This window comes from Oncorhynchus gorbuscha, linkage group LG13 (genome assembly GCF_021184085.1).
Source record: "Oncorhynchus gorbuscha isolate QuinsamMale2020 ecotype Even-year linkage group LG13, OgorEven_v1.0, whole genome shotgun sequence".
In the NCBI taxonomy this organism is placed as follows: domain Eukaryota; kingdom Metazoa; phylum Chordata; class Actinopteri; order Salmoniformes; family Salmonidae; genus Oncorhynchus; species Oncorhynchus gorbuscha.
Window position 1 is genome coordinate 83692229 of NC_060185.1, and position 25800 is coordinate 83718028.

Sequence of the window (25800 nt, forward strand, 5' to 3'; positions counted from 1 at the left end):
GTAGGCCTAGGCTACTGTAGGTTTATGACGGTATGGAGAGGAGTGACTGTACAATGTAATCTGGGCTGCTAGGTATACTAGGACAGCTCTCATAACACCTTTATAATCCTATATAGCTAATCCATATGCTACTGCTACAACAGTTCTCTGCACAGCAACAGGAACACTCGGGATGTATGACTATCAAACATACCTCAACAATGGACAGGGTTAGGAGAAAGTTCATGTCAAAGTGTGGTCATGTAGACAGTTGTAATTACATTTTCCAGTGTTTTGACAAAAAAAAATGTTGCTTGTATTATAAACGTGCACTATCTTACACATAGCAAACATGTTTTAATTTGTAGTGGCTGTTTATTTTTGTTTCTTTGTCAAAATGGTTCATTCACTCTGATCTGTGTTTTACGACAATGTTCATTCAACAGCTTTATTTTACAAGTAGGATGTTCATAGATAGTAGACTACCGACCTTTCACCATAATTCCACCAGGGTTCGCCATTGCATTACACCTGAAAGCGCAACGAACGCCTGTCCTACTGAATTGACCATTTCGAACTTGTTTATAGTATATCTTGATCAACCGGATGCATAGTCTACAAACAACTGAATAAGTGAATTGTAATATAAACATTGTTACAAACAAGGCAAGGAACCCCAGTGCACATAAAGTAGTCTAATATTTTCCATCCATCTCAAACCACCTACTCATTTGTCATTGAGCGACTTTCTTTTCTGGAAACAAACTCACTGGTAAAGGTGGTGATTGTTCCGGGTAGGCCTAAAGCACTAATGAAATGTGTTCGTTAAGAAATTCCGGTGTGGTTTTGCAATGTGCTTACCACCAGCACTAACTGAAAAAGTGAGATAGAGGAAGAGAGAGGGAGGGGAACTGAAATGACGAACACAATGGATTTAGTATTTAGTAAAATTGCTTTAATAATGTAGGATATATTTTATTTATATATTTTTTTATAGAAGTTTGTAAATTATTTATGCGACACCATGGACTCTAACATAATGGACATTCTAGAAGAATTCATGGAAAGTGCGTTGGTGACTTGGGTATGTGTCAAAGCTTATTTAAATCACTTTCAGATGCTATAGTAGTAGACCTAGATATACGTGATGATGATAGTCTTTTATAACATATAAAAACACATAGCCTATTGCTGTTGTTTAGCTTTTATGGAGTATCAATACATACAAATCCTGTAAATAAACGACGTGTAAATGTAAAAACACTTATGAGATTATGCATTTTGTAAATAATGTATAACTCTTTATTTACAAAAGTTATAACAACACGGATGGGTTGAACTTGAATCAGATGTAAATGCTTGTCATAACTTTTGTCATAACAGCAAACAACACTTAGTTTTCAAACTTCTCCTTTTCACAGCTTTCTCTACAATGGCTCATAGAATGTATTTTGTTGTTTTACCTTATATCTGTGACTTCCTATTCCCTTATTTATTTCTCAGTAAAATATGACCATCTCGGGTTTCATTGATCTACACCACAGATTCCAGATAGCAGTTTTCTCTGTTTGCAGTGATCCCCATGTGGTCTCCATATACATTATTTAGGTTGTACAGTGCCTTCGAAATGTGTTCAGTCCCCTTGACTTTTACCGCATTTTGTTACGTTACAGCCTTATTCTAAAATGGAATAAATTGTTTTCCCCCCCTCATCAATCTACTCACAATACCCCACAATGACAAAGCAAAAACAGGTTTTTAGAAATTCTTACTAATTTATTCAAAATCCAAAACCCATTTACGTAAGTATTCAGACCGAGTCTTCTTGGGTATGACACTACAAGCTTGGCACATCTGTATTTGGGGAGTTTCTCCCATTCTTCTTTGCAGACCTTCTCAGCTCTGTCAGGTTGGATGGGGAGCGTTGCTGCACAGCTATTTCCAGGTCTCTCCAGAGATGTTCGATCGGGATTAAGTCATGGCTCTAGCTGGGCCACTCAAGGACATTCAGAGACTTGTCCTGAAGCCACTCATGTGTTGTCTTGGCTGTGTGCTTAGGGTCCTTGTCCTGTTGGAAGGTGAACCTTCACCCCAGTCTGAGGTCCTGAGCGCTCTGGAGTAGGTTTTTATCAAGGATCTCTTTGTACTTTGCTCTGTTCATCCTTGCCTCGACCCTGACTAGTCTCCCTGCCACTAAAAAACATCCCCACAGAATGATACTGCCACCACCATGCTTCACTGTAGGGGTAGTGCCAGGTTTCCTCCAGACGTGACACTTGGCATTCAGGCCAAAGAGTTCAATCTTGGTTTCAGACCAGAGGATCTTGCTTCTCATGGTCAGAGTTTTTAGGTGCCTTTTGGCAAACTCCAAGCGGGCTGGCATGTGCCTTTTTACTGAGGTGTAGCTTCTGTCTGGCCACTCTACCATAAAGGCCTGATTGGTGGAGTGCTGCAGAGATGGTTGTCCTTCTGGAAGGTTCTCCCATCTCCACAGAGGAACTCTGGAGCTCTGTCAGAGTGACCATTAGGTTCTTAGTCACCTCCCTGACCAAGGCCCTTCTCCCCCGATTGCTCAGTTTGGCCGGGCAGCCAGCTTTAGGAAGAGTAAAACATCTTCCATTTAAGAATGATGGAGGCCACTGTGTTCTTGGGGACCTTCAGAATTGTTTTGGTACCCTTCCCCAGATCTGTGCCTCGACACATTCCTGTCTCTGAGCTCTATGGAAAATTCCTTTGCCCTCATTGCTTGGTTTTTGCTCTGACATGCACTGTCAATTGTGGGACCTTATATAGACAGCTGTGTGCCTTTCCAAATCATATCCAATCAATTGAATTTACCACAGTTGGACTCCAATCAAATTTAATAAACATCTCAAGGGCGATCAATGGAAACAGGATGCACCTGAGCTCAATTTCGAGTCTCAAAGCAAAGGGTCTGAATAATTATTTAAATAAGGTATCTGTTTTTCATTTTTAATATATTTGTAAACATTTCAAAAGACCTGTTTTCGTTTGTCATTATGTTGTATTGTGTGTAGATTGATGAGGATTTTTATTTATTTAATCCATTTTAGAATAAGGCTGTAACGTAACAAAATGTGGAAAAAGTCAAGGGATCTGAATATTTTCTGAAGGCACCGTTTATTGTGTTTCTATAGAATTTAGGGCTCGATTCAATCCGTAGCGCAGAATATCTATGTTGTGGCGCGGTTCACATTTAAAGGTAATTTCCGATTGAGCCAATGTACACTACATGACCAAAAGTATGCTCGTCAAACATCTCATTCCAAAATCATGTTTATTAATATGGAGTTGGTCCCCCCTTTGCTACTATAACAGCCTCCACTCTTCTGGGAAGGCTTTCCACTAGATGTTGGAACATTGCTGTGAGGTCGAGCACTGATGTTGGGCGATTAGGCCTGGCTCGCAGTCTGCGTTCCAATTCATCCCCAAGGTGTTCGATGGGGTTGAGGTCAGGGCTCTGTGCAAGCCAGTCAAGTTCGTCCACACCGATCTTGACAAACTGTTGCCATAAAGTTGTAAGCACAGAATCGTCTAGAATGTCATTGTAGGCCGTAGCATTAAGATTTCCCTTCACTGGAACTAAGGGGTCTACACCGAAGCATGAAAAACAGCCCCAGGCCATTATTCTTCCTCCACCAAACTTTACAGCATTGGGGCACATAGTGTTTTCCTGGCATCTGACTAACCCAGATTCTTCTGTCGGACTGCCAGATGGGCAAGTCGTGATTCATTACTCCAGAGAACGTGTTCCCACTGCTCCAGAGTCCAATGTCGTGGAGCTTTACACCACTCCAGCTGACACTTGGCATTGCGCATGGTGATCTTAGGCTTGTGTGCAGTGCGGCTGCTCAGCCATGGAAACCCATTTCATGAAGCTCCCGATGAACAGCTGACGTTGCTTCCAGAGACAGTTTATAACTCTGTAGTGAGTGTTGCAACCGAGGACATACCATTTCTACGTGCTTCAGCACTCGGCGGTTCCATTCTGAGAGCTTGTGTGGTGTACCACTTTGCGGCTGAGCCGTTGTTGTGCCTAGACGTTTCCACTTCACAATAACAGCTCTAGCAGGGCAGAAATTTGACAAACTGACTTTTTGGAAAGATCGCTTCTGATGACGGTGCAATGTTAAAAGTTACTAAGCTCTTCAGTAAGGCCATTCTACTGCCAATGTTTGTCTATGGAGATTACATGGCTGTGTGCTAAATTTTATACACCTGTCAGCAATGGGTGTGACTCCACACTCCAAGACTGCTTCCATCACATGGACTGGGATATGTTTCGTATTGCGTCAGATAACAATATTTACGAATACGCTGATTCGGTGTGCGAGTTCATTAGAACGTGCGTTGAAGATCTCGTTCCCATAGCAACGATTAAATCATTCCCTAACCAGAAACCGTGGATTGATGGCAACATTCGCGTGAAACTGAAAGCGTGAACCACTTATTTAATCAGGGCAAGGTGTCTGGTAACATGACCAAATACAAACAGTGCAGCTATTCCCTCCGCAAGGCTATCAAACAAGCTAAGCGTCAGTACAGAGACAAAGTAGAATCTCAATTCAACGGCTCAGACACAAGAGGCATGTGGCAGGGTCTACAGTCAATCACGGACTACAGGAAGAAATCCAGTCCAGTCACGGACCAGGATGTCTTGCTCCCAGGCAGACTAATTAACTTTTTTGCCCGCTTTGAGGACAATACAGTGCCACTGACACGGCCTGTAACGGAAACATGCAGTCTCTCCTTCACTGCAGCCGAGGTGAGGAAGACATTTAAACGTGTTAACCCTCGCAAGGCTGCAGGCCCAGACGGCATCCCCAGCCACGCCCTCAGAGCATGCGCAGACCAGCTGGCCGGTGTGTTTACGGACATATTCAATCAATCCCTATACCAGTCTGCTGTCCCCACATTCTTCAAGAGGGCCACCATTGTTCCTGTTCCCAAGAAAGCTAAGGTAACTGAGCTAAACGACTACCGCCCCGTAGCACTCACTTCCGTCATCATGAAGGGCTTTGAGAGACTAGTCAAGGACCATATCACCTCCACCCTACCCGACACCCTAGACCCACTCCAATTTGCTTACCGCCCAAATAGGTCCACAGACGATGCAATCTCAACCACACTGCACACTGCCCTAACCCATCTGGACAAGAGGAATACCTATGTGAGAATGCTGTTCATCCACTACAGCTCGGCATTCAACACCATAGTACCCCCCAAGCTCGTCATCAAGCTCGAGACCCTGGGTCTCGACCCCGCCCTGTGCAACTGGGTACTGGACTTCCTGACGGGCCGCCCCCAGGTGGTGAGGGTAGGCAACAACATCTCCTCCCCACTGATCCTCAACACTGGGGCCCCACAAGGGTGCGTTCTGAGCCCTCTCCTGTACTCCCTGTTTACCCACGACTGCGTGGCCACGCACACCTCCAACTCAATCATCAAGTTTGCGGACAACACAACAGTGGTAGGCTTGATTACCAACAACGACGAGACGGCCTTCAGGGAGGAGGTGAGGGCCCTCGGAGTGTGGTGTCAGGAAAATAACCTCACACTCAACGTCAACAAAACTAAGGAGATGATTGTGGACTTCAAGAAACAGCAGAGGGAACACCCCCCTATCCACATCAATGGAACAGTAGTGGAAAGGGTAGCAAGTTTTAAGTTCCTCGGCATACACATCACAGACAAACTGAATTGGTCCACTCACACAGACAGCATCGTGAAGAAGGCGCTGCAGCGCCTCTTCAACCTCAGGAGGCTGAAGAAATTCGGCTTGTCACCAAAAGCACTCACAAACTTCTACAGATGCACAATCGAGAGCATCCTGGCGGGCTGTATCACCGCCTGGTACAGCAACTGCTCCGCCTTCAACCGTAAGGCTCTCCAGAGGGTAGTGAAGTCTGCACAACGCATCACCGGGGGCAAACTACCTGCCCTCCAGGACACCTACACCACCCGATGTTACAGGAAGGCCATAAAGATCATCAAGGACATCAACCACCCGAGCCACTGCCTGTTCACCCCTCTATCATCCAGAAGGCGAGGTCAGTACAGGTGCATCAAAGCTGGGACCGAGAGATTGAAAAACAGCTTCTATCTCAAGGCCATCAGACTGTTAAACAGCCACCACTAACATTGAGTGGCTGCTGCCAACACACTGACACTGACTCAACTCCAGCCACTTTAATAATGGGAATTGATGGGAAATGATGTAAATATATCACTAGCCACTTTAAACAATGCTACCTTATATAATGTTACTTACCCTACATTATTCATCTCATATGCATATGTATATACTGTACTCTATATCATTGACTGCATCCTTATGTAATACATGTATCACTAGCCACTTTAACTATGCCACTTTGTTTACATACTCATCTCATATGTATATACTGTACTCGATACCATCTACTGTATCTTGCCTATGCTGCTCTGTACCATCACTCATTCATATATCCTTATGTACATATTCTTTATCCCCTTACACTGTGTATAAGACAGTAGGTTTTGGAATTGTTAGTTAGATTACTTGTTGGTTATTACTGCATTGTCAGAACTAGAAGCACAAGCATTTCGCTACACTCACATTAACATCTGCTAACCATGTGTATGTGACAAATAAAATTTGATTTGAGATTTGATTTAAAATAGCCAAAACCACTCATTTGGGGCGTCCACATACTTTTGTATATATAGTGTATACAGTGTTCACTGTGAATGCAGTCTCAGAGACATTAATTGTTGATCGCGCTATAAAACGGATCTTCACCGCTACGGATTGAATTAAAGGCCCTAATAGGATGCCCCCTCCCTCAGGTACAGCTCTTTGATGGTGTAGTGGACAGGGAGGAGAATGTCATGCTCTTCAACCAGTACATGGAGGTGAACTCCAAGTCCCAGAATTCCCATGACCGCTACCTGAGGCTGACCAATGGGATCTTTCTCAACGAGGTCATGAGGGTCATGTAAGTTCACACCTTTGCACAGGCCTCAAATGTCACAAGCAGGAAGTACACATTCCATAGCATGGAATGTGTACTGAAGGATTCAATGTAATACATTTATTTTACTTTACCTGATTAAAGGTATTATAGCTGGTGAAATACTGGGCTGGGATAGTTACCTCTGCTAAGAGGTGAGAGCTTTTATGGCACAAGTAGATGTGCACACTGGCTCAATCCCCACTCTGTCTGTCTGTCTGTCATTCCCAGAGACCCCAACCCCAAGCTGGAGCATTTGTACCGCAGTGGGAGAGATGACCAGATGCTCCGAGTCCAGAACTTCTCCATCCTCAACCGACACCTCAGGGCCTTCTACCAGGTATTGGTATTTGTGTCATGATTTTGTTTGATACACAATCACATCTCAGAGTAATTGACCACACAAGGTCCAGACTTGAGCCTAGGGAGACATCCAGGAAAATCTCTGCGAGAAATGAACTTTAGTCCAATACAACGTACAAAACACACAAAAACATGAGTCTTCATTGTTTGAGTTCCTGCTTTTGATAAGTCATTCAAACCCTCTGAACAGTGCAGCATCATGGGAGGGACACCAGCAAGTTTCAAATGATATTCTGGGATTTATTCAGAAATGTTTTGGATACAATTTATTGACAGGACTGTTTGTCATGACAACAATTCCGTCTTGTCTGATGTTGCTACGATGTCATTTTGTTTTTTTGTGGTTTCACTTCTTGCTTTGTGTTTCCTGGTCACACTGGCAGGGCTGTGAAACCTTAAACCACCAGCAGCTTGTGGTCACTCTGCAGCCTAATTTCTCTCTACCAGGGCTTGTGTCTGAGAACTAAATATAGTCATCGTACTACGTTGAAACATACATGAACAAATTGGTCTACTTTCCCCTCTGATGTCATCTGTGTTTATATTCTAAACTGAACTAAACTGGAAGGTTTTGTCATTTCAATGTTGATTTGAATACAGTAACTGCAATGTGGTTAGGGAAATTTCAATAAATAAATCTTTGAATCATTTCAAGCTCTCCCTCTGATTCTGTCTACAGGAAGACCTACAGCAGCTGATTCTGATGCCTCTTCCGAACATTGCCATTTTGGGGCAAGACCCCCTAACAGGTAAAAAGAGCCAGTTGAAAGTACAGAATCTTTGATTGGGCTCCTATGTTGTCCATGAGAGTATGGTGGGAACAAGAGAGTCATAGGAGTGGTATCTGTGTCTTCAGAGGCAGCAGTGGAGGAGTTGAGGAGATTGCTCCTGCTTTTACTGGGATGTGCTGTACAGGTGATTTCTCTCTCACACACACACACACACACACACACACACACACACACACACACACACACACACACACACACACACACACACACACACACACACACACACACACACACACACACACACACACACACACACACACACACACACACACACACACACAGCCAACTTTACTGACTACTCTTACTCTTTGTTGATCAACAACAGTGTGAGAGGAAGGAAACATTCATACAGCAAATCCAGTCGCTGGACATCGAGACTCAAACTGCCATTGCCAACTGTATCCAGGAGGTCGGTTCAGTTCCCTACTCATTTATTCACATCCACTATTAAAGTTCACCACGTCAGCCATTTTGTGCTGGAATGCTCAGTCACATACTGTTATTACCATAGAGAGGTAAAAAACTGTTGTTCCTGCAGGTGACCCAGGACCCCAGAGCGGTGCTGCCGCTGCAGTGGGGGGAGCTGGGAGGGCTGGAGGGGGTGGAGCTACAGGTGCTGTTTGGCTCCATGGCCAGACAGATCCAAGGCCTGCTGGCACAGAGGGACACACACCTGGAGGTACACAGACAAATACTCACAAATAGGTCTAGAGCAACAAAGAGGAATTGAATGATGAAACCAGGCCTTTCAGCCTCTATAGGAGAGTGTATTCCAAATGAAAGCATCACGGTGTCAAACCTGATTTAAAAAGCTCTAAGGGTTTCTTCCTCTCCGAGATTCACACAGAACCTGATCCTGATTTCATCACCTTCCTATCATCTCTCTCCGTCTCTCTTTTTCCTTCTGTCTCTCCCTCCGCCCTCTCTCTCAGAGGATAGCAGAGTTGTGTTGGAAGAGTGAGGTCCAGCAGGCTGAGTCTGTCATGGCAACCCGAGGTGGTCACGTTGACGAGCAGCCCCAGGGTCTGGCTGTCCAGCTAGCAGACAGCAGGGCCAAACTACGACGCCTCAAACAAGAACTGTAAGACGTGTGTGTATGCTTGTGTGTGTGAGACCGTCATGTCAGTGTGTGCATCAAAAGGTTTTTAAGTTGGAGGAAGACTTTTCTTTGAGAGATGTCTGGTAACTGTGAGAACTACATACAGTATGTCGTCCATTTCTAGGGAATACAAAGACAAGTGTGTGTTTAAGGTTTTTAAATTGGAAGAGGACTGTTCTGTAAGAGGTGTCTGTAGTTTAGTAGTACAATACTATAGCAATAATGACGTCTGTTTCTAAAGGGAAGACAAAGGGGATCAACTATTGGATCACAAGCAGGAAGTACAAACTATGGAAGAGCAGCTGAAGAAACTTCAGAAAGAGGTAAGATTTTCCCTGGTATCACTACCAGTAACTGGACCAGAACTTTCTGCTACTTTTGTCCTCCTCTAACCTCACCTCTATCTTGTGTGTGTTGGGCAGAACCGCAGTCTTCAGGGTGAGGTGCGGGGAATGCGAGCGTTGCGTGACGAGCTGGACTGTCTTCGTGACCGTGCAGGCAGAGCCGAGCAGCTGCAGACAGAAGTACAGAGCTGCACTCATAGACTACGCAGCCTGGAAGTCACTCGCACACAACTGAAGGTATCTCCACCAATACACTGCACACTGTTTAGTACACAGAGACACTATTGAGGGTTTCTACACCTATACACCACACACTGTTTAGTACACAGAGACTCTACTGAAGGTATCGCCACCAATACACCACACACTGTTGCCACACACAGGCACAATTGAAGGTACCACACCACCTCTACCGTCAACTGTAGCCACACTCAGCTGATGGTTGGCCCATTCCCAAAACAACCCTCAACCCTTTCTGTCTCTATCCCCGGTCTCTGTCTCTATCCCCGGTCTCTGTCTCTGTCTCTGTCTCTGTCTCTATCCCTGGTCTCTGTTTCTTTCTCTATCCCCTGTCTCTTTCTCTCTCTCTGTTTCTATTCCCTGTCTCTGTCTCTTTCTCTGTCTCTATCCCCTGTACCTGTCTCTTTCGCTCTCTCTATCCCCTGTCCCCATCTCTCTCTGTTTCTATTCCCTGTCCCTGTCTCTGACTCTTTCTCTCTGTCTCTATCCCCTGTCCCTGTCTCTGACTCTCTCTCTCTCTGTCTCTATCCCCTGTCCCTGTCTCTGACTCTTTCTCTCTCTCTGTCTCTATCCCCTGTCCCCGTCTCTCTCTGTTTCTATTCCCTGTCTCTGACTCTTTCTCTCTGTCTGTCTGTCTGTATCCCCTGTCCCCATCTCTCTCTGTCTCTATCCCCTGTCCCTGTCTCTGACTCTTTCTCTCTCTCTGTCTGTCTCTATCCCCTGTCCCCATCTCTCTCTGTCTCTGTCTCTGACTCTTTCTCTCTGTCTGTCTCTATCCCCTGTCCCCATCTCTCTCTGTCTCTATCCCCTGTCCCTGTCTCTGACTCTTTCTCTCTCTCTGTCTCTATCTCCTGTCCCCATCTCTCTCTGTCTCTATCGCCTGTCCCTGTCTCTGACTCTTTCTCTCTCTCTGTTTCTATTCCCTGTCCCTGTCTCTGACTCTTTCTCTCTCTCTGTCTCTATCCCCTGTCCCTGACTCTTTCTCTCTCTCTGTCTTTATCCCCTGTCCCTGTCTCTGACTCTTTCTCTCTGTCTGTCTCTATCCCCTGTCCCTGTCTCTGACTCTTTCTCTCTCTCTGTCTCTATCCCCTGTCCCTGTGTCTGACTCTTTCTCTCTGTCTGTCTCTATCCCCTGTCCCTGTCTCTCTCTGTCTCTATCCCCTGTCCCTGTCTCTGACTCTTTCTCTCTCTCTGTCTCTGTCTATCCCCTGTCCCTGTCTCTGACTCGTTCTCTCTGTCTGTCTCTATCCCCTGTCCCCATCTCTCTCTGTCTCTATCCCCTGTCCCTGACTCTTTCTCTCTCTCTGTCTCTATCCCCTGTCCCCGTCTCTCTCTGTCTCTATCCCCTGTCCCTGTCTCTTTCTCTCTCTCTGTCTCTATCCCCTGTCCCCGTCTCTGACTCTTTCTCTCTCTCTGTCTCTATCCCCTGTCCCCGTCTCTCTCTGTCTCTATCCCCTGTCCCTGTCTCTTTCTCTCTCTCTGTCTCTATCCCCATCTCTCTCTGTCTCTATCCCCTGTCCCCGTCTCTGACTCTTTCTCTCTCTCTGTCTCTATCCCCTGTCCCCGTCTCTGACTCTTTCTCTCTCTCTGTCTCTATCCCCTGTCCCCGTCTCTCTCTGCGTCTCTGTCCCGTCTCTGTATGGCGCCCCCCATAGGAGCAGCAGCAGCTGTGTGTGGCACTGCAGGAGACCCGGGTCCTGCTGGAGGAGCAGCTGGTGGACACACGACAACGCTGCTCGAGCCTACGTGAGCTGGAGAGAGACAATCTACTGCTGCGACGAAGACTCATAGACCTGGAGGGGGTAGGTAATGATGGTAATGTGTGTGTGGTAATGTGTTTCTGAATCACAAGTAAGACATTTGGTATCTGTTGGCCAGGCTCACGTAGATATTTCCCCTAATTTGTTGGTGTCTGTGTGTGTGTGTAGGAGCGGGATACTGAGAGGCAGAGGGTCGATGAGCTGTTAGAGATGAATATGGGCCTGGAGGCGGAGCTTAGACAGGAGCTTAGACATAACAACAACAATACAGGCACGATGACAGCGGCTCCACATTTCCACCAATTGGAGGTGGAGTCTGATGAGGAGGCTGGACTAAGAGTGGAGCTAAGAGAAGAGATTGGTCAGTCAGTCTGCCTGTCTGTTGTGTGTCTTTTCAGTTAAATTTGATTATTTTCAACGACCCCTCCTCTCTAATTCAAATTCAAATAAGCTTTAATGGCATGAATGGTACAACTGTTGCCAAAGCAATGAAATATATCCCTCCCTCTCCACTCCCTCTCTCTCTCATTCTCTCTCTCTCAGATCTGAAGCCTCTGAGTGTGGAGGTGGGCGAGGCATCGTCACTGAGGCTTCTGGGAGCTGAGAATGAGAACGCTGAGCTGAGGAGACGCCTGGAGGACCTGCAGTCCGAACAGGAGTTCAGGGGTCAGAGGGTAAGGGTCACGAGAGTCGATCTATCAAAAGGGATCGAATCTAGGTTAAACCTCCAGGGGGCAGGCAAAGGCAACAGTAGCAAGGAACAGTAAAGAAGAATGAGACTCTACACAGGGAACCTTGTGGCTTGCCAAGTACTTGTATTAGTGTCCAGGCTAAGGGCACTGCTATTGGAGGATCCAACGGTCTGCTATATTTTGCAGCAAGCTGATTTTCCGGAGGTGAGGGAGGAGCTGGCCTGTCTGGATGCAGAACATCAGAATACGCTAAGAGAGGTGAGCTGATGTGACCGACTGTGTTAACCCTCTGAGCTAAAGCCTAGGCATTAGGAGGCTAACAAAAGTATTTAGGTCTAAGAGAACGCTATTCATCATATGGGTCACTAAACCGTTACAGTGATGTTTATAGTGCATTCAGAAAGTATTCAGACCCCTTCACTTTTGCCACATTCTGTTACAGCCTTATTCTAAAATGATTTTTTTTAAATGTCCTCATCAATCTACACACAATACCCCATAATGACAAAGCGAAAACAGGTTTTTAGAAATGTTTGAAAAAAAAAAAACTGAAATACCTTATTTACATAAGTATTCAGACCCTTTGCTACGAGACTCGAAATTGAGCTCAGGTGCATCCTGTTTCCATTGATCATCCTTGAGAGGTTTATACATCTTGATTGGAGATGGGAGAGGCAGGACATGCAGCGCGAACTTTGTCAGAAATAGAACTGACTTCTATTTTAGCTCTTGGCAACGCAGACGCTCGTTGGCGGGCGCGAGAAGTGTGGGTGCAATAATGGGTGTGGCAGTGTGGGTGCAATAACATAGATTTCTAAATTTATTTTGCGACACGAGTGCAGGCGCAGGCGACGCAAGCGATGTAGTCAGCCTGTCAGACCATGAGAAACAAGAATCAACATCTGGAGGAAACCTGGCACCATCCGTACAGTGAAGCATGGTGGTGGTAGCATCATGCTGTGGGGATGTTTTTCAGCGGCAGGGACTGGGAGACTAGTCAGGATCGAGGGAAAGATGAACGGAGCAAAGTACAGAGAGATCCTTAATGAAACCTGCTCCAGAGCGCTCAGGACTTCAGACTGGGGCGAAGGTTCACCTTCCAACAGGACAACGACCCTAAGCACTCAGCCAAGACAACTCAGTAGTGGCTTCGGGACAAGTCCCTGAATGTCCTTGAGTGGCCCAGCCAAAGCCTGGACTTGAACCCATTCGAACATTTCTGGCATCATACCCAAGGAGACTCAAGGCTGCAATCACTACCAAAGGTGCTTCAACAAAGCACTGAGTAAAGGGTCTTAATACTTCTATAAATGTGGTATTTCAGTTTTTTTTTTTTATACATTTGCAAAAATATCAAAACACCTGTTTTTTCTTTGTCATTATTGGGTATTGTGTGTAGATGTATGAGGGGAAAAAGTATTCAATCCATTTTAGAATAAGGCTGTAATGTAACAAAATGTGGAAAAAGTCAAGGGGTCTGAATACTTTCCGAAGGCACTGTATCTAGATGTGACCTCACTGTGTCGTCCGACATGTATCTAGATGTGATCTCACTGTGCCGTCTGACATGTATCTAGATGTGATCTCACCGTGCCGTCTGACATGTATCTAGACGTGACCTCACTGTCGTCCGACATGTATCTAGATGTGACCTCACTGTCGTCCGACATGTATCTAGATGTGACCTCACTGTGTCGTCTGACATGTATCTAGACGTGACCTCACTGTCGTCCGACATGTATTTAGATGTGACCTCACTGTCGTCTGACATGTATTTAGATGTGACCTCACCGTGCCGTCTGACATGTATTTAGATGTGACCTCACTGTGTCGTCTGACATGTATCTAGATGTGACCTCACTGTCGTCCGACATGTATCTAGATGTGACCTCACTGTCGTCCGACATGTATCTAGATGTGACCTCACTGTCGTCCGTCATGTATCTAGATGTGACCTCACTGTCGTCCGACATGTATCTAGATGTGACCTCACTGTGTCGTCCGACATGTATCTAGATGTGACCTCACTGTGTCGTCCGACATGTATCTAGATGTGACCTCACTGTGTCGTCCGACATGTATCTAGATGTGACCTCACTGTCGTCCGACATGTATCTAGATGTGACCTCACTGTGTCGTCCGACATGTATCTAGATGTGACCTCACTGTCGTCCGTCATGTATCTAGATGTGACCTCACTGTCGTCCGACATGTATCTAGATGTGACCTCACTGTCGTCCGACATGTATCTAGATGTGACCTCACTGTCGTCTGACATGTATCTAGATGTGACCTCACTGTCGTCCGACATGTATCTAGATGTGAACTCACTGTGTCGTCCGACATGTATCTAGATGTGACCTCACTGTCGTCCGTCATGTATCTAGATGTGACCTCACTGTCGTCCGACATGTATCTAGATGTGACCTCACTGTCGTCCGACATGTATCTAGATGTGACCTCACTGTCGTCTGACATGTATCTAGATGTGACCTCACTGTCGTCCGACATGTATCTAGATGTGAACTCACTGTGTCGTCCGACATGTATCTAGATGTGACCTCACTGTGTCGTCCGACATGTATCTAGATGTGACCTCACTGTGTCGTCCGACATGTATCTAGATGTGACCTTACTGTGTCGTCCGACATGTATCTAGATGTGACCTCACTGTCGTCCGTCATGTATCTAGATGTGACCTCACTGTCGTCCGACATGTATCTAGATGTGACCTCACTGTCGTCCGACATGTATCTAGATGTGACCTCACTGGCGTCCGACATGTATCTAGATGTGACCTCACTGTCGTCCGACATGTATCTAGATGTGACCTCACTGTCGTCCGACATGTATCTAGATGTGACCTCACTGTGTCGTCTGACACATTAACTGTTCTCGTCATTGTCTACCTTCCTCTCCACTCTCAGTTTCAGAACGTCAAGAATGAAAATGCCACTTTGAAAAAGAGCCTGGAACTGCTGTTGACAAAGCGTCAAAGTATTGAGGAAGAAGGAGAGAAGGAGGAGAGGGGAGAGAAGGAGGAGAGGGGAGAGAAGGAGGAGAGGGGAGAGAAGGAGGAGAGGGGAGAGAAGGAGGAGAGAGGAGTCCAAGGTTCTGAGTCCTCAAGAGGAGAAGGGGAGGGTACTGCCCGGAGAGGGTTGGACATTGAAAGGGGAGCCAACATCATTAGAACCCAAAGAGAAGCTGGAGTTGGGGCAGAGCTGCTCCATCCTGAAGAGAGAGAGGTGGAAGCAGAGGATCAGGTGCTGAAACCCAAAAAGAGAGAAGAAGAAGCAGAATGTGAGAAGATAGAGAGAGAGATAAAACATGTTACAAATGAGAAGGAAGAAGATCTTGGGAAGGCAGATATTGACCGGAAAGAGATACAAGACCCCAGCCCAGCCACTGAAGAAGAGAAACTACCAAAAACAAAGGAGAGAGAAGACAAAGAAAAGTCAGTGGAACTCAGTGAAAAAGACGTGTGTGTGTTCCCTGGGCCTGAAGTGGAGCGCCTGGCCTCTGAGCTCCAGCAGGCCCTGGAGGAGGCTGACAAGCATGTGTCTTTAGCCCAGGACCTGCGCTCCAAGCTGGGGGAGCAGAGCAGGAAAGCCTGGGAGGCTGAGCAGAGACTGGTGCTACTGGAGGCCGAGGGCCAGAGATTGAGGAAGGCTTCAGAGAGCCTGGCGGAGGCTAGGAGACAGATAGAGGTATGGAACCAATCACGAAAAAATCATTACTCTGCCAATAGTTTCATGTACCAGACTCATAGGGCTTTCTTCCTTCACATTGCAGCTGTCATAGACAGTTACTCAATCCCTTATCCATCCATCCATAGTCTTCCATAGAGTACCATCGTCTTCCATAGAGTACCATCGTCTTCCATAGAGTACCATAGTCTTCCATAGAGTACCATAGTCTTCCATAGAGTACCATCGTCTTCCATAGAGTACCATCGTCTTCCATAGAGTACCATCGTCTTCCATAGAGTACCATCGTCTTCCATAGAGTACCATCGTCTTCCATAGAGTACCATCGTCTTCCATAGAGTACCATCGTCTTCCATAGAGTACCATCGTCTTCCATAGAGTACCATAGTCTTCCATAGAGTACCATCGTCTTCCATAGAGTACCATCCTCTTCCATAGAGTACCATCGTCTTCCATAGAGTACCATAGTCTTCCATAGAGTACCATAGTCTTCCTAGTCCTCCTTACTGTAGTCTGTCTGTCAGATGGTCCGTCCCTCTGTTCCTTCCACATCATTCCTCTCTGGTGTGTGTTAGGTGCTACAGGGGGAGCGCCTGGAGATGGAGGAGGAGCTATGTCGTCTGCGGAGCCAGGCTGAGCTGCAGCGGATGCAGGCCTCGGTCATCGCTACTCTGGAGGGGGAGCGAGCCACGCTGGAGAGAGAGAGAGAGACCCTCCGTAGCTCTGTGGACACCCTACGCACTGCCCAACGCAAGGTGCCACTGCTGCAGTACACACACTATGCACTGCAAAACACACACATTACTACCAACAGAAAGATCAGGACTAGATTACACATTGTCACTGAATACTGTGATCCTGAACGCTACCTTGTTTGACAGGGTGACCAATTGGAGCTGACGACCCAAGCTCTGAGGGCGGAGCTAGAGCGCCAGGGGAGGAGTCTGGAATCCTCACGGCGCAATGAGGAGGAGCTAGAGGCGGAGCTTCGCGAGGTAGCACTAGAGGTGGAGTCTCTGACCCGGGGGCGGGACCAGGCTCTGCTGGAGGCCTTGCGATTGGAGCAGGAGAAGGAGGCGTGCCAGGGTGAGCTGGACAGCCAACGAAAGGATCAGAGGCAGAGGGAGAGGGAGGCGGCCAGGCTGAGGCAGCAACTACAGAGTACAGCATCAGCCCTGGAACACAGCAACCAGAGGGCCTGCAGTCTGGAGACAGAGCACAGGTGATACACAAACACCTGAAGCTGCGTGCGCACACACACACACACACACACACACACACACACACACACACACACACACACACACACACACACACACACACACACACACACACACACACACACACACACACACACACACACACACACACACACACACACACACAATTAATTTAAAATAGAGGTAGCAGAACAGTCCCCTCCATGTACATGCAGTGTGTTTCTGTACTATTACCATATTATGGGTCTGACCTAGTTGATCTCTCTGTCTCCGTAGGCATGTGTGTCAGGAGCTGTCTCAATCCAAGGAGCTCTGTGCTCAACTACAGGACCTGGAGCAGGAGCTCGGTACTCGGCTACAGGGTCTGGAGAAGGAGAGCCAGGAGCTTAAAGAGTTGAACACAGAAGCCCAGGATAAAATCAGATCTCTGACTCAGGTGTGTGTATGTGTGTGTGTGTATGTGTGTGTGTGTGTGCCTTGAGCCTAGAAACAAGTTTTCATCCTCTCCTTTTCCCACAGGAGCTAGCCAATGAGAAAGTGCAGTCTCAAAAACTGTCCAATGAGGCTGCACGGCTGAAGCAGGAGTTGGAGAGGGCAGAGGCGGAACTGAAGACAGTTTCCGCTGACCTTCTTCTTTCAGAGAAGCGGGAGAGAGATGCCGTCCCTGCTAATATTCCACCAGAAAGCCCTGCTAACACACAGCAGGCTACATCCTCAGACACACTCACATTAGAGCACCCAGAGGCTAAAGATGCCCAATCAAAGGAGGGCCACGACCTCCCTACGACCCCAAAAGCTGGAGTAGAGAAGACGGACTGGTCTCTGAGTGAACGACTGATAGACCTGGAGAGAGAGGTGTTCACCTTTCATTATTATTAGATTTTTTTTATATTTGCTGTGCCATATCATATGTCCTAGATAACAGAAGCTAGCTCCAGTGGACCGTACCCTGTCCCCCAGTGTACCTCTCTAGGAAGAATATTTGGCTTATACCCTCATCACATACTTGTAATCAACTCACCTCCCTCTCAGAATGCAGCGGTGGGTTAGGAGAGGGAGGTGTGTGTCTGTGTGTGTTCACCTCTCAGAATGCAGCGGTGGGTTAGGAGAGGGAGGTGTGTGTCTGTGTGTGTTCACCTCTCAGAATGCAGCGGTGGGTTAGGAGAGGGAGGTGTGTGTCTGTGTGTGTTCACCTCTCAGAATGTAGCGGTGGGTTCGGAGAGGGAGGTGTGTGTCTGTGTGTGTTCACCTGACAGATTCTAATCTGCTGAGATATGCTGTGACAACTAGTCATGTGATTGTCAACATTCTCTAGTCAAATCATCTCTTTCTCACCTCCCCCTCAGAATGCAGCGGTGGGCGCGGAGCGGGAGGTGTTGCTATGCCAGCTGTCTCAGTCCCAGTCAGCTAGTAGCCACCTGAGGGAGCAGATAGACACCCTGCACCATCACTCTATCAGCCTGCAGGAGACCTGCACCAAGCTGCAGACACTCAACACTCAGCTACAGGTATCATACAGCTACTATTGTTTTATATAGTTATTATACTGAAACTGTTACCTCTCGCCACTTCAGACTGTAGTCCTGTCAACTGTCTCAGAGTCACAGTGTTTGGTTTCCAACACCCCCCCCTCCCCTCTCCCAGGTGGACCAGGCGGCCCTGAGCTTCCAGCATGCAGCAGCGTTGGCGAGGTGCAGCGAGAGCGAGGCCAGGTGTGCTGCTCTGGAGGCGGAGTCTAAGGTGTGGGCCAGGGAGCATGAGGAGTCATTGGCCAGGACGGAGGGGCTGAGGAGGGACCAGGAGCGAATGACAATGTTGCAGCAGAGGCAGGAGGTGGAGCTAGAGGAGCTGCTGGATAGACACTCTGACCTGAGGAGCAACAACCGTAACCTGGAGACACAGTACAGGGAGCTGGAGGGAAGGTAGGGAGCCGGAGGGAAGGTAGGGAGCCGGAGGGAAGGTAGGGAGCCGGAGGGAAGGTAGGGAGCCGGAGGGAAGGTAGGGAGCCGGAGGGAAGGTAGGGAGCCGGAGGGAAGGTAAGGAGCCGGAGGGAAGGTAGGGAGCCGGAGGGAAGGTAGGGAGCGGGAGGGAAGGTAGGGAGCCGGAGGGAAGGTAGGGAGCCGGAGGGAAGGTAGGGAGCCGGAGGGAAGATAGGGAGCGGGAGGGAAGGTAGGGAGCCGGAGGGAAGGTAGGGAGCCGGAGGGAAGGTAGGGAGCCGGAGGGAAGGTAGGGAGCCGGAGGGAAGGTAGGGAGCCGGAGGGAAGATAGGGAGCGGGAGGGAAGGTAGGGAGCGGGAGGGTAGGGAGCCGGAGGGAAGGTAGGGAGCCGGAGGGAAGGTAGGGAGCCGGAGGGAAGATAGGGAGCGGGAGGGAAGGTAGGGAGCGGGAGGGAAGGTAGGGAGCCGGAGGGAAGGTAGGGAGCCGGAGGGAAGATAGGGAGCCGGAAGCCGGAGGGAAGGTAGGGAGCCGGAGGGAAGGTAGGGAGCCGGAGGGAAGGTAGGGAGCCGGAGGGAAGGTAGGGAGCCGGAGGGAAGGTAGGGAGCTAGAAGGAAGTTAGTGAACACAAAGTAACACTTTATGTAAAGAAGTATACATAAGGCATTGTTAACTTTATGAAACCAGTCTGATTGTAATTTCATATATCATTGAATACAATGTAAACTGACTTGTGAGAAAAACCCTGATAAAATAACATTTATGAAATTAGTCATGACACCTTAATGAGTGTTTAAGTATAAGTCATAGCAATGTTCATAACTCCTTCATGTTCTCCAGGTATCAGGAGCTCCTGGGCCTCAAAACCCATCTGGAGGAGAAAGAAACAGAGATGAAGATGGAAAGAGAGAAGATGGAGGGAGAGGTGCAGAAGAAAGCGGAGAGAGAAAGAGAACTAGAGAGACTGAAAGAGGATTATGAGAGGTAAAAAAAGAACACCCTCTCAGTCAAACAACTAACTGCTCCTTCATCACTTATTCTCTTCAACGTGTTTCATGTAATATAACTTATTGTTCTATTCAGTTCATCCCTGATCTATTCAGTTCATTCCTGATCTATTCAGTTCTTTACTGATCTATTCAGTTCGTCCTTGTTCTATTCAGTTCATTCCTGATCTATTCAGTTCATTCCTGATCTATTAATTTAATTCCGGATCTATTCAGTTTGTCCTTGTTCTATTCAGTTCATCCCATATCTATTCAGTTCATCCCTGATCTATTCAGTTCATTCCTGATCTATTCAGTTTGTCCTTGTTCTATTCAGTTCATCCCATATCTATTCAGTTCATCCCTGATCTATTCAGTTCATTCCTGATCTATTTAGTTAGTCCCTGATCTATTCAGTTCATCCCTGATCTATTCAGTTAATTCCTGATCTATTAATTTAATTCCGGATCTATTCAGTTTGTCCTTGTTCTATTCAGTTCATCCCATATCTATTCAGTTCATCCCTGATCTATTCAGTTCATTCCTGATCTATTAATTTAATTCCGGATCTATTCAGTTTGTCCTTGTTCTATTCAGTTCATCCCTGATCTATTCAGTTCATTCCTGATCTATTCAGTTTGTCCTTGTTCTATTCAGTTCATCCCATATCTATTCAGTTCATCCCTGATCTATTCAGTTCATTCCTGATCTATTTAGTTAGTCCCTGATCTATTCAGTTCATCCCTGATCTATTCAGTTCATTCCTGATCTATTTAGTTAGTCCCTGATCTATTCAGTTCATCCCTGATCTATTCAGTTAATTCCTGATCTATTCAGTTTGTCCTTGTTCTATTCATTTAATTTCATCCCTGATCTATTCATTTAATTCCTGATCTATTCAGTTTGTCCTTGTTCTATTCAGTTCATCCCATATCTATTCAGTTCATCCCCGATCTATTCAGTTCATCCATTATCTATTCAGTTAATTCCTGATCTATTCAGTTCATCCATTATCTATTCAGTTAATTCCTGATCTATTCAGTTCGTCCCTGTTCTATTCATGTCATCCCTGATCTATTCAGTTAATTATTGATCTATTCAGTTCATCCCTGATCTATTCAGTTCATCCCTGATCTATTCAGTTCACCCCTGATCTATTCAGTTCATCCCTGATCTATTCAGTTAATTCCTGATCTATTCAGTTTGTCCTTGTTCTATTCAGTTCATCCCATATCTATTCAGTTAATTCCTGATCTATTCAGTTAATTCCTGATCTATTCAGTTAATTCCTGATCTATTCAGTTCATTCCTGATCTATTCAGTTCATTCCTGATCTATTCAGTTTGTCCTTGTTCTATTAATTTAATTTCATCCCTGATCTATTCAGTTAATTCCTGATCTATTTAGTTAATCCCTGATTTATTCAGTTAATTCCTGATCTATTCAGTTAATTTCTGATCTATTCAGTTCATCAATGATCTATTCAGTTCATCCCTGATCTATTCAGTTAATTCCTGATCTATTTAGTCAGTCCCTGATCTATTCAGTTAATTCCTGATCTATTCAGTTTGTCCTTGTTCTATTCAGTTCATCCCATATCTATTCAGTTCTTCCCCAATCTATTCAATTCATTCCTGATTTATTCAGTTAATTCCTGATCTATTTAGTTCATCCCTGATCTATTCAGTTCATCCCTGATCTATTCAGTTCATCCCTGATCTATTCAGTTAATTCCTGATCTATTCAGTTAATTCCTGATCTATTCAGTTCGTCCCTGATCTATTCAGTTAATTCCTGATCTATTCAGTTTGTCCTTGTTCTATTAATTTCATCCCTGATCTATTCTATTTGTCCTTATTCTATTCAGTTTGTCCCTGTTCTATTCATGTCATCCCTGATCTATTCAGTTCATTCCTGATCTATTCAGTCCGACACCAAGCAGTTGGTTGTATAACTGACAAATAGCCTGAGTTGTTGTATCACTGTCTTATTTTGTCAAGTAATTCCTTGGTTTTCTGTCTCTGTCTGTCGGTCTGTCTGATCTGATCCTATCTGGTTGTGTTGTTCTGTTCTCCCAGGCTGCAGGGCGTGCAGAGGGAGTCAGCTCAGGTACAGAGTGAGCTGCTGGCTCAGGGCTCGATGCTGCGGGGTGAGCTGAGTGCTGCCCAGCTGGAGAGGACCAGGCTGGAGGGAGAGATCAACTCTCTGAGGGAGAACAACCAGAGACTGGAGCTCTGCACTGACCGCCTCACCAACCAGTACCAGGTCAGGAGGAAGGGAGTTTTTATTTTATTTCCCCTAACCCTAAAACTAACTCTAACCCTAATTGTACCCTAAACCCTGAGCACAAAATAGCATTGCTGCTTTTAGGGACCGGCGAAATGTCCACATTGTCAAATTGTCCTTGTTTTACTATCCTTGTGATGACTTTTGGAACACAAAAGTATTTTTAAGTTAGACCACACACACACCTTACCTTGTTTACTATAAATAATTCTGAAACCTGTGTGTAGCTGCTGACCCAGCTGAAGGGGAACATGGAGGAGGAGAACCGTCACCTGTTGGAGCAGAACCAGAGTCTGACCAATCACAACAGAGACCTGATGGAGCAGAGCCTGGAGCGCAAGGACCAGCACCACTCACAGCAGAGAGAATACCAGTCAGTACACACACACACACACACACACACACACACACACACACACACACACACACACACACACACACACACACACACACACACACACACACACACACACACACACACACACACACACACACACACACACACACACACACACACACACACACACAGCAGAGAGAGTACCAGTCAGCACACACACACAAATGTAAATATGATTCTATTTTCGCCTAACTTCTCATCTCTCTTCTTTCTCCTCTCCTCTCTCTCTCCAGGGAGAAGATGGGTGAACTGCGTAGAGAGAAACAGAAGCTGGTGGAGAAGATCATGGATCAGTACAGAGTCCTGGACCCCAGCATGCCTACACCCATCAAGGCCAAGTAAAGACACACACACACACACACACACAGGTTGTCCATTGAAGTCAATGATGTGCCGTTAGATTGGGGCTGTGGTGGCTGATGCCCCACTGTAAAGATGCTGTCATGGACAGGTGGACTTGTCGAGAGGATCCAGCGTTTCTTCTGGACTCCTGCAATTCGTTTGGATGCAGACACAGATCAAGGCCAAATCCCTCTTTTTGTCGTCATCCCCTCTACCCACTCTCTCCATCTCCCTCACTTCTTATTGATCTTGATCTCCTTCACTATGTCTCCTTCCTTCCTTTCCTCCTCCATCTCTGTAGGAAGTCCAACTGGATAGCAGACAGGATGAAGAAGCTGATTAAGCCTAAAGGAGGGGGAGGGAGAGAGGGACGTGCTCTGTTCTACGCTGCTGGCAGTATAGAGAACCTGGCTGACAGTGCAGACTACCCACCAGACACACAGACTGCTGCTGGTTCTGGTGAGACTATACAAGACAGACAGACAGAACAACAACTCGTGAGAGACCACAGACACTATTATACACAAATCCCTACATGAGTCATTTGTACTGATACTACTACTCATACATCTCTTTCTCTCCCTCACTGTCCCCTCTATTCTATCTCCGTTACATCGTTCCCATCTGTTCTCTTTCTTCTCTCCTCCAGACCCCCGCAGTGCCCCCGTCTCCCCCTCCCCCCTGCGACATGCCACCTCTCTGGGTGACTCTGACCAGGCGGGAGGGCTGTGTGGGCTGCCGCTGCGTTCAGGTTTGGGGGGCCGTCGAAAGCTGGGCTCCCATCGAAAGCTGGGCTCCCAGTCCTTCAGTCCCGGAGACCAGAAGACCTCACCCCTCCAGCGTCTCCAATCTGCAGACAGAGTGATTTGGGAAGGGCAGAGCAGCCCTACAGACACACCCAAAACTACACCCATGACCTCAGCCAACAACAGCCAGGAGAATGTGATGAAGGAGGGAGGAAGAGGTGAGGAGGATAAAGGTGAGATGGATGAAGAGGGAGGGAGTGGGGAGGGAGAGGTGAGAAGGGATAACAAGGGAGGGAGGTAGTGGATGGAAATGGGGAGAGAGGTAAGGAGGGATCAGAGGAAGGAGTGGGGGAGAGAGGCGAACATGCAGGTGTGGACTATAGGGGAGAGGTGGAGGGAGGACGGAGGGAGGGGTTAGACATGAGCTGGCACTGATGTCCCTGACCAACCCTGACAAATTGAAGTGAAGTGACTGGTTTTGACAGGACCTCTGTGTGTGTTTGGTTTTAGCCGTGAGTGGGGACAACATTGAAGGACATCTCAACTCAGACCCCTGCTGTCAGTCCAGTAAGGATAAACCAGCAAACTAACAGAGAATTACTACCTTTCTGCTTCAACTGGAGTTAACACGATCCTTTGCACACATCCGACCTCTGCATACAGATCTGATCGAAATCCAGATAGGGACTCAAATTAAAAAAGTGTCAAATTCAAATGTTTTGTCTGATTTTTGTAAAAGGTGCCAGAAAATACAGTATTTCCGATTCCATAGACTGTAAACAAAATGTTTTTCTACCAGCTAGTACTGTATTTGTATATATCATTGAAGAGATGCCACTGTTCTTCTGGGGTGATAAGCAGCAGTTTCTTCTCTGTGGCCAACAGGTGTCAGTGTAGAGCTAGTTAGACACCAATACAGATCAGATGCGGGAGAATCTTTGAAATGAGAAACATGGCCTGTAGGTCCATCACGACTGTAGGGCCTCTCTGGTTCCCTGCATCCCACACCAAGGAAGCAACACCTCAGCATTTCAGCTGGGGAGGGTGGGGGGTGGAGGGATTAAGGGGAGAGAAGACTGACACTAAAGGATAAAAGCAGAGAGAGAGGCTCTCCACCGAAGCCCCGGTGAATTACGATTCCGAAAAAGACAAATGGAAGGCTAATACAATTCATGAATTATGTAGTTGTCATGGCAACATTAATCAAAATGAGGCCCCAGCCTCTGAACATTTTGTTTATGAAATTGAGATGCATCCAGCGTGTGTGAGTGTGAGTGTGGAGGATGATATTGGGCCTGCCACTCAGTCAGACATCTCCATCTAACACCTGCAGACAGACAGCAACCACAAGGTGAAAAAAGCAGTGACATAACCCAGAACAAAGACAATGAAACTCCTTCTCATTCCTTACATTCAATAAAACTAAATGCATTGTACATCTGTGCCAGTAGTCATGAACATGTACGTTTGAAGAGTAGGGGTGTAAAAAAGAGACATTTCTGATTCCTTTCAGCCAATAGACTAGAATAAAAGTCAAATGACATGTACGGTACACAGCCCAGTGGTCATCTTAACTTGTCAGTATGTGTCTGTAGTGGTGGTTCAACACAATGCCTTCAGAAAGTATTCACACCCCTTGACTTTTTCCACATTTTGTTGTGTTACAGCGTGAATTTTAGATCACTGGCCTATAGAAAATACCCCATAATGTCAGTGGAAATAGAGTGGGGCAAAAGATTATTTAGTCAGCCACCAATTGTGTAAGTTCTTCCACTTAAAAAGATGAGAGAGGCCTGTAATTTTCATCATAGGTACACTTCAACTATGACAGACAAAATGAGAAGAAACAAAATCCAGAAAATCACATTGTAGGATTTTTAATGAATTTATTTGCAAATTAT

General features: G+C 46.4%; 1 protein-coding gene across 2 annotated transcripts; it reads left to right on the forward strand.

Moving 5' to 3' along the window:
- The first annotated feature begins 10 nt into the window (after positions 1-10).
- Positions 11-24614, forward strand: LOC123993615 (girdin-like). 2 transcript variants are annotated; one of them, XM_046295957.1, is made up of 28 exons: positions 11-1063; positions 6829-6977; positions 7224-7332; positions 8035-8104; positions 8212-8270; positions 8472-8555; positions 8685-8825; positions 9079-9227; positions 9487-9568; positions 9668-9826; positions 11485-11631; positions 11758-11950; positions 12133-12263; positions 12468-12539; positions 15209-15988; positions 16564-16743; positions 16870-17210; positions 17485-17644; positions 17728-18063; positions 18555-18716; positions 18853-19130; positions 19983-20126; positions 22207-22393; positions 22642-22787; positions 23045-23149; positions 23455-23612; positions 23803-24132; positions 24410-24614. In XM_046295957.1, the coding sequence occupies exons 1-28, from the start codon at positions 1004-1006 to the stop codon at positions 24487-24489; spliced, it is 4992 nt and encodes a 1663-aa protein (XP_046151913.1). In that variant the 5' UTR covers positions 11-1003; the 3' UTR covers positions 24490-24614. The 2 variants fall into 2 exon arrangements, with proteins under 2 accessions (XP_046151913.1, XP_046151914.1); XM_046295958.1 differs by having other exon boundaries at positions 23803-24117.
- Positions 24615-25800: the final 1186 nt, after the last annotated feature.

Bases quoted from the DNA above. Each gene is read 5' to 3' on its own strand.
- LOC123993615 (XM_046295957.1), top strand. From the start codon at position 1,004: ATGGACTCTAACATAATGGACATTCTAGAAGAATTCATGGAAAGTGCG. The intron at 6,978-7,223 runs GTAAGTTCACAC...TGTCATTCCCAG, and splicing joins AACGAGGTCATGAGGGTCAT to AGACCCCAACCCCAAGCTGG. The intron at 18,064-18,554 runs GTGTTCACCTTT...CCTCCCCCTCAG, and splicing joins TGATAGACCTGGAGAGAGAG to AATGCAGCGGTGGGCGCGGA.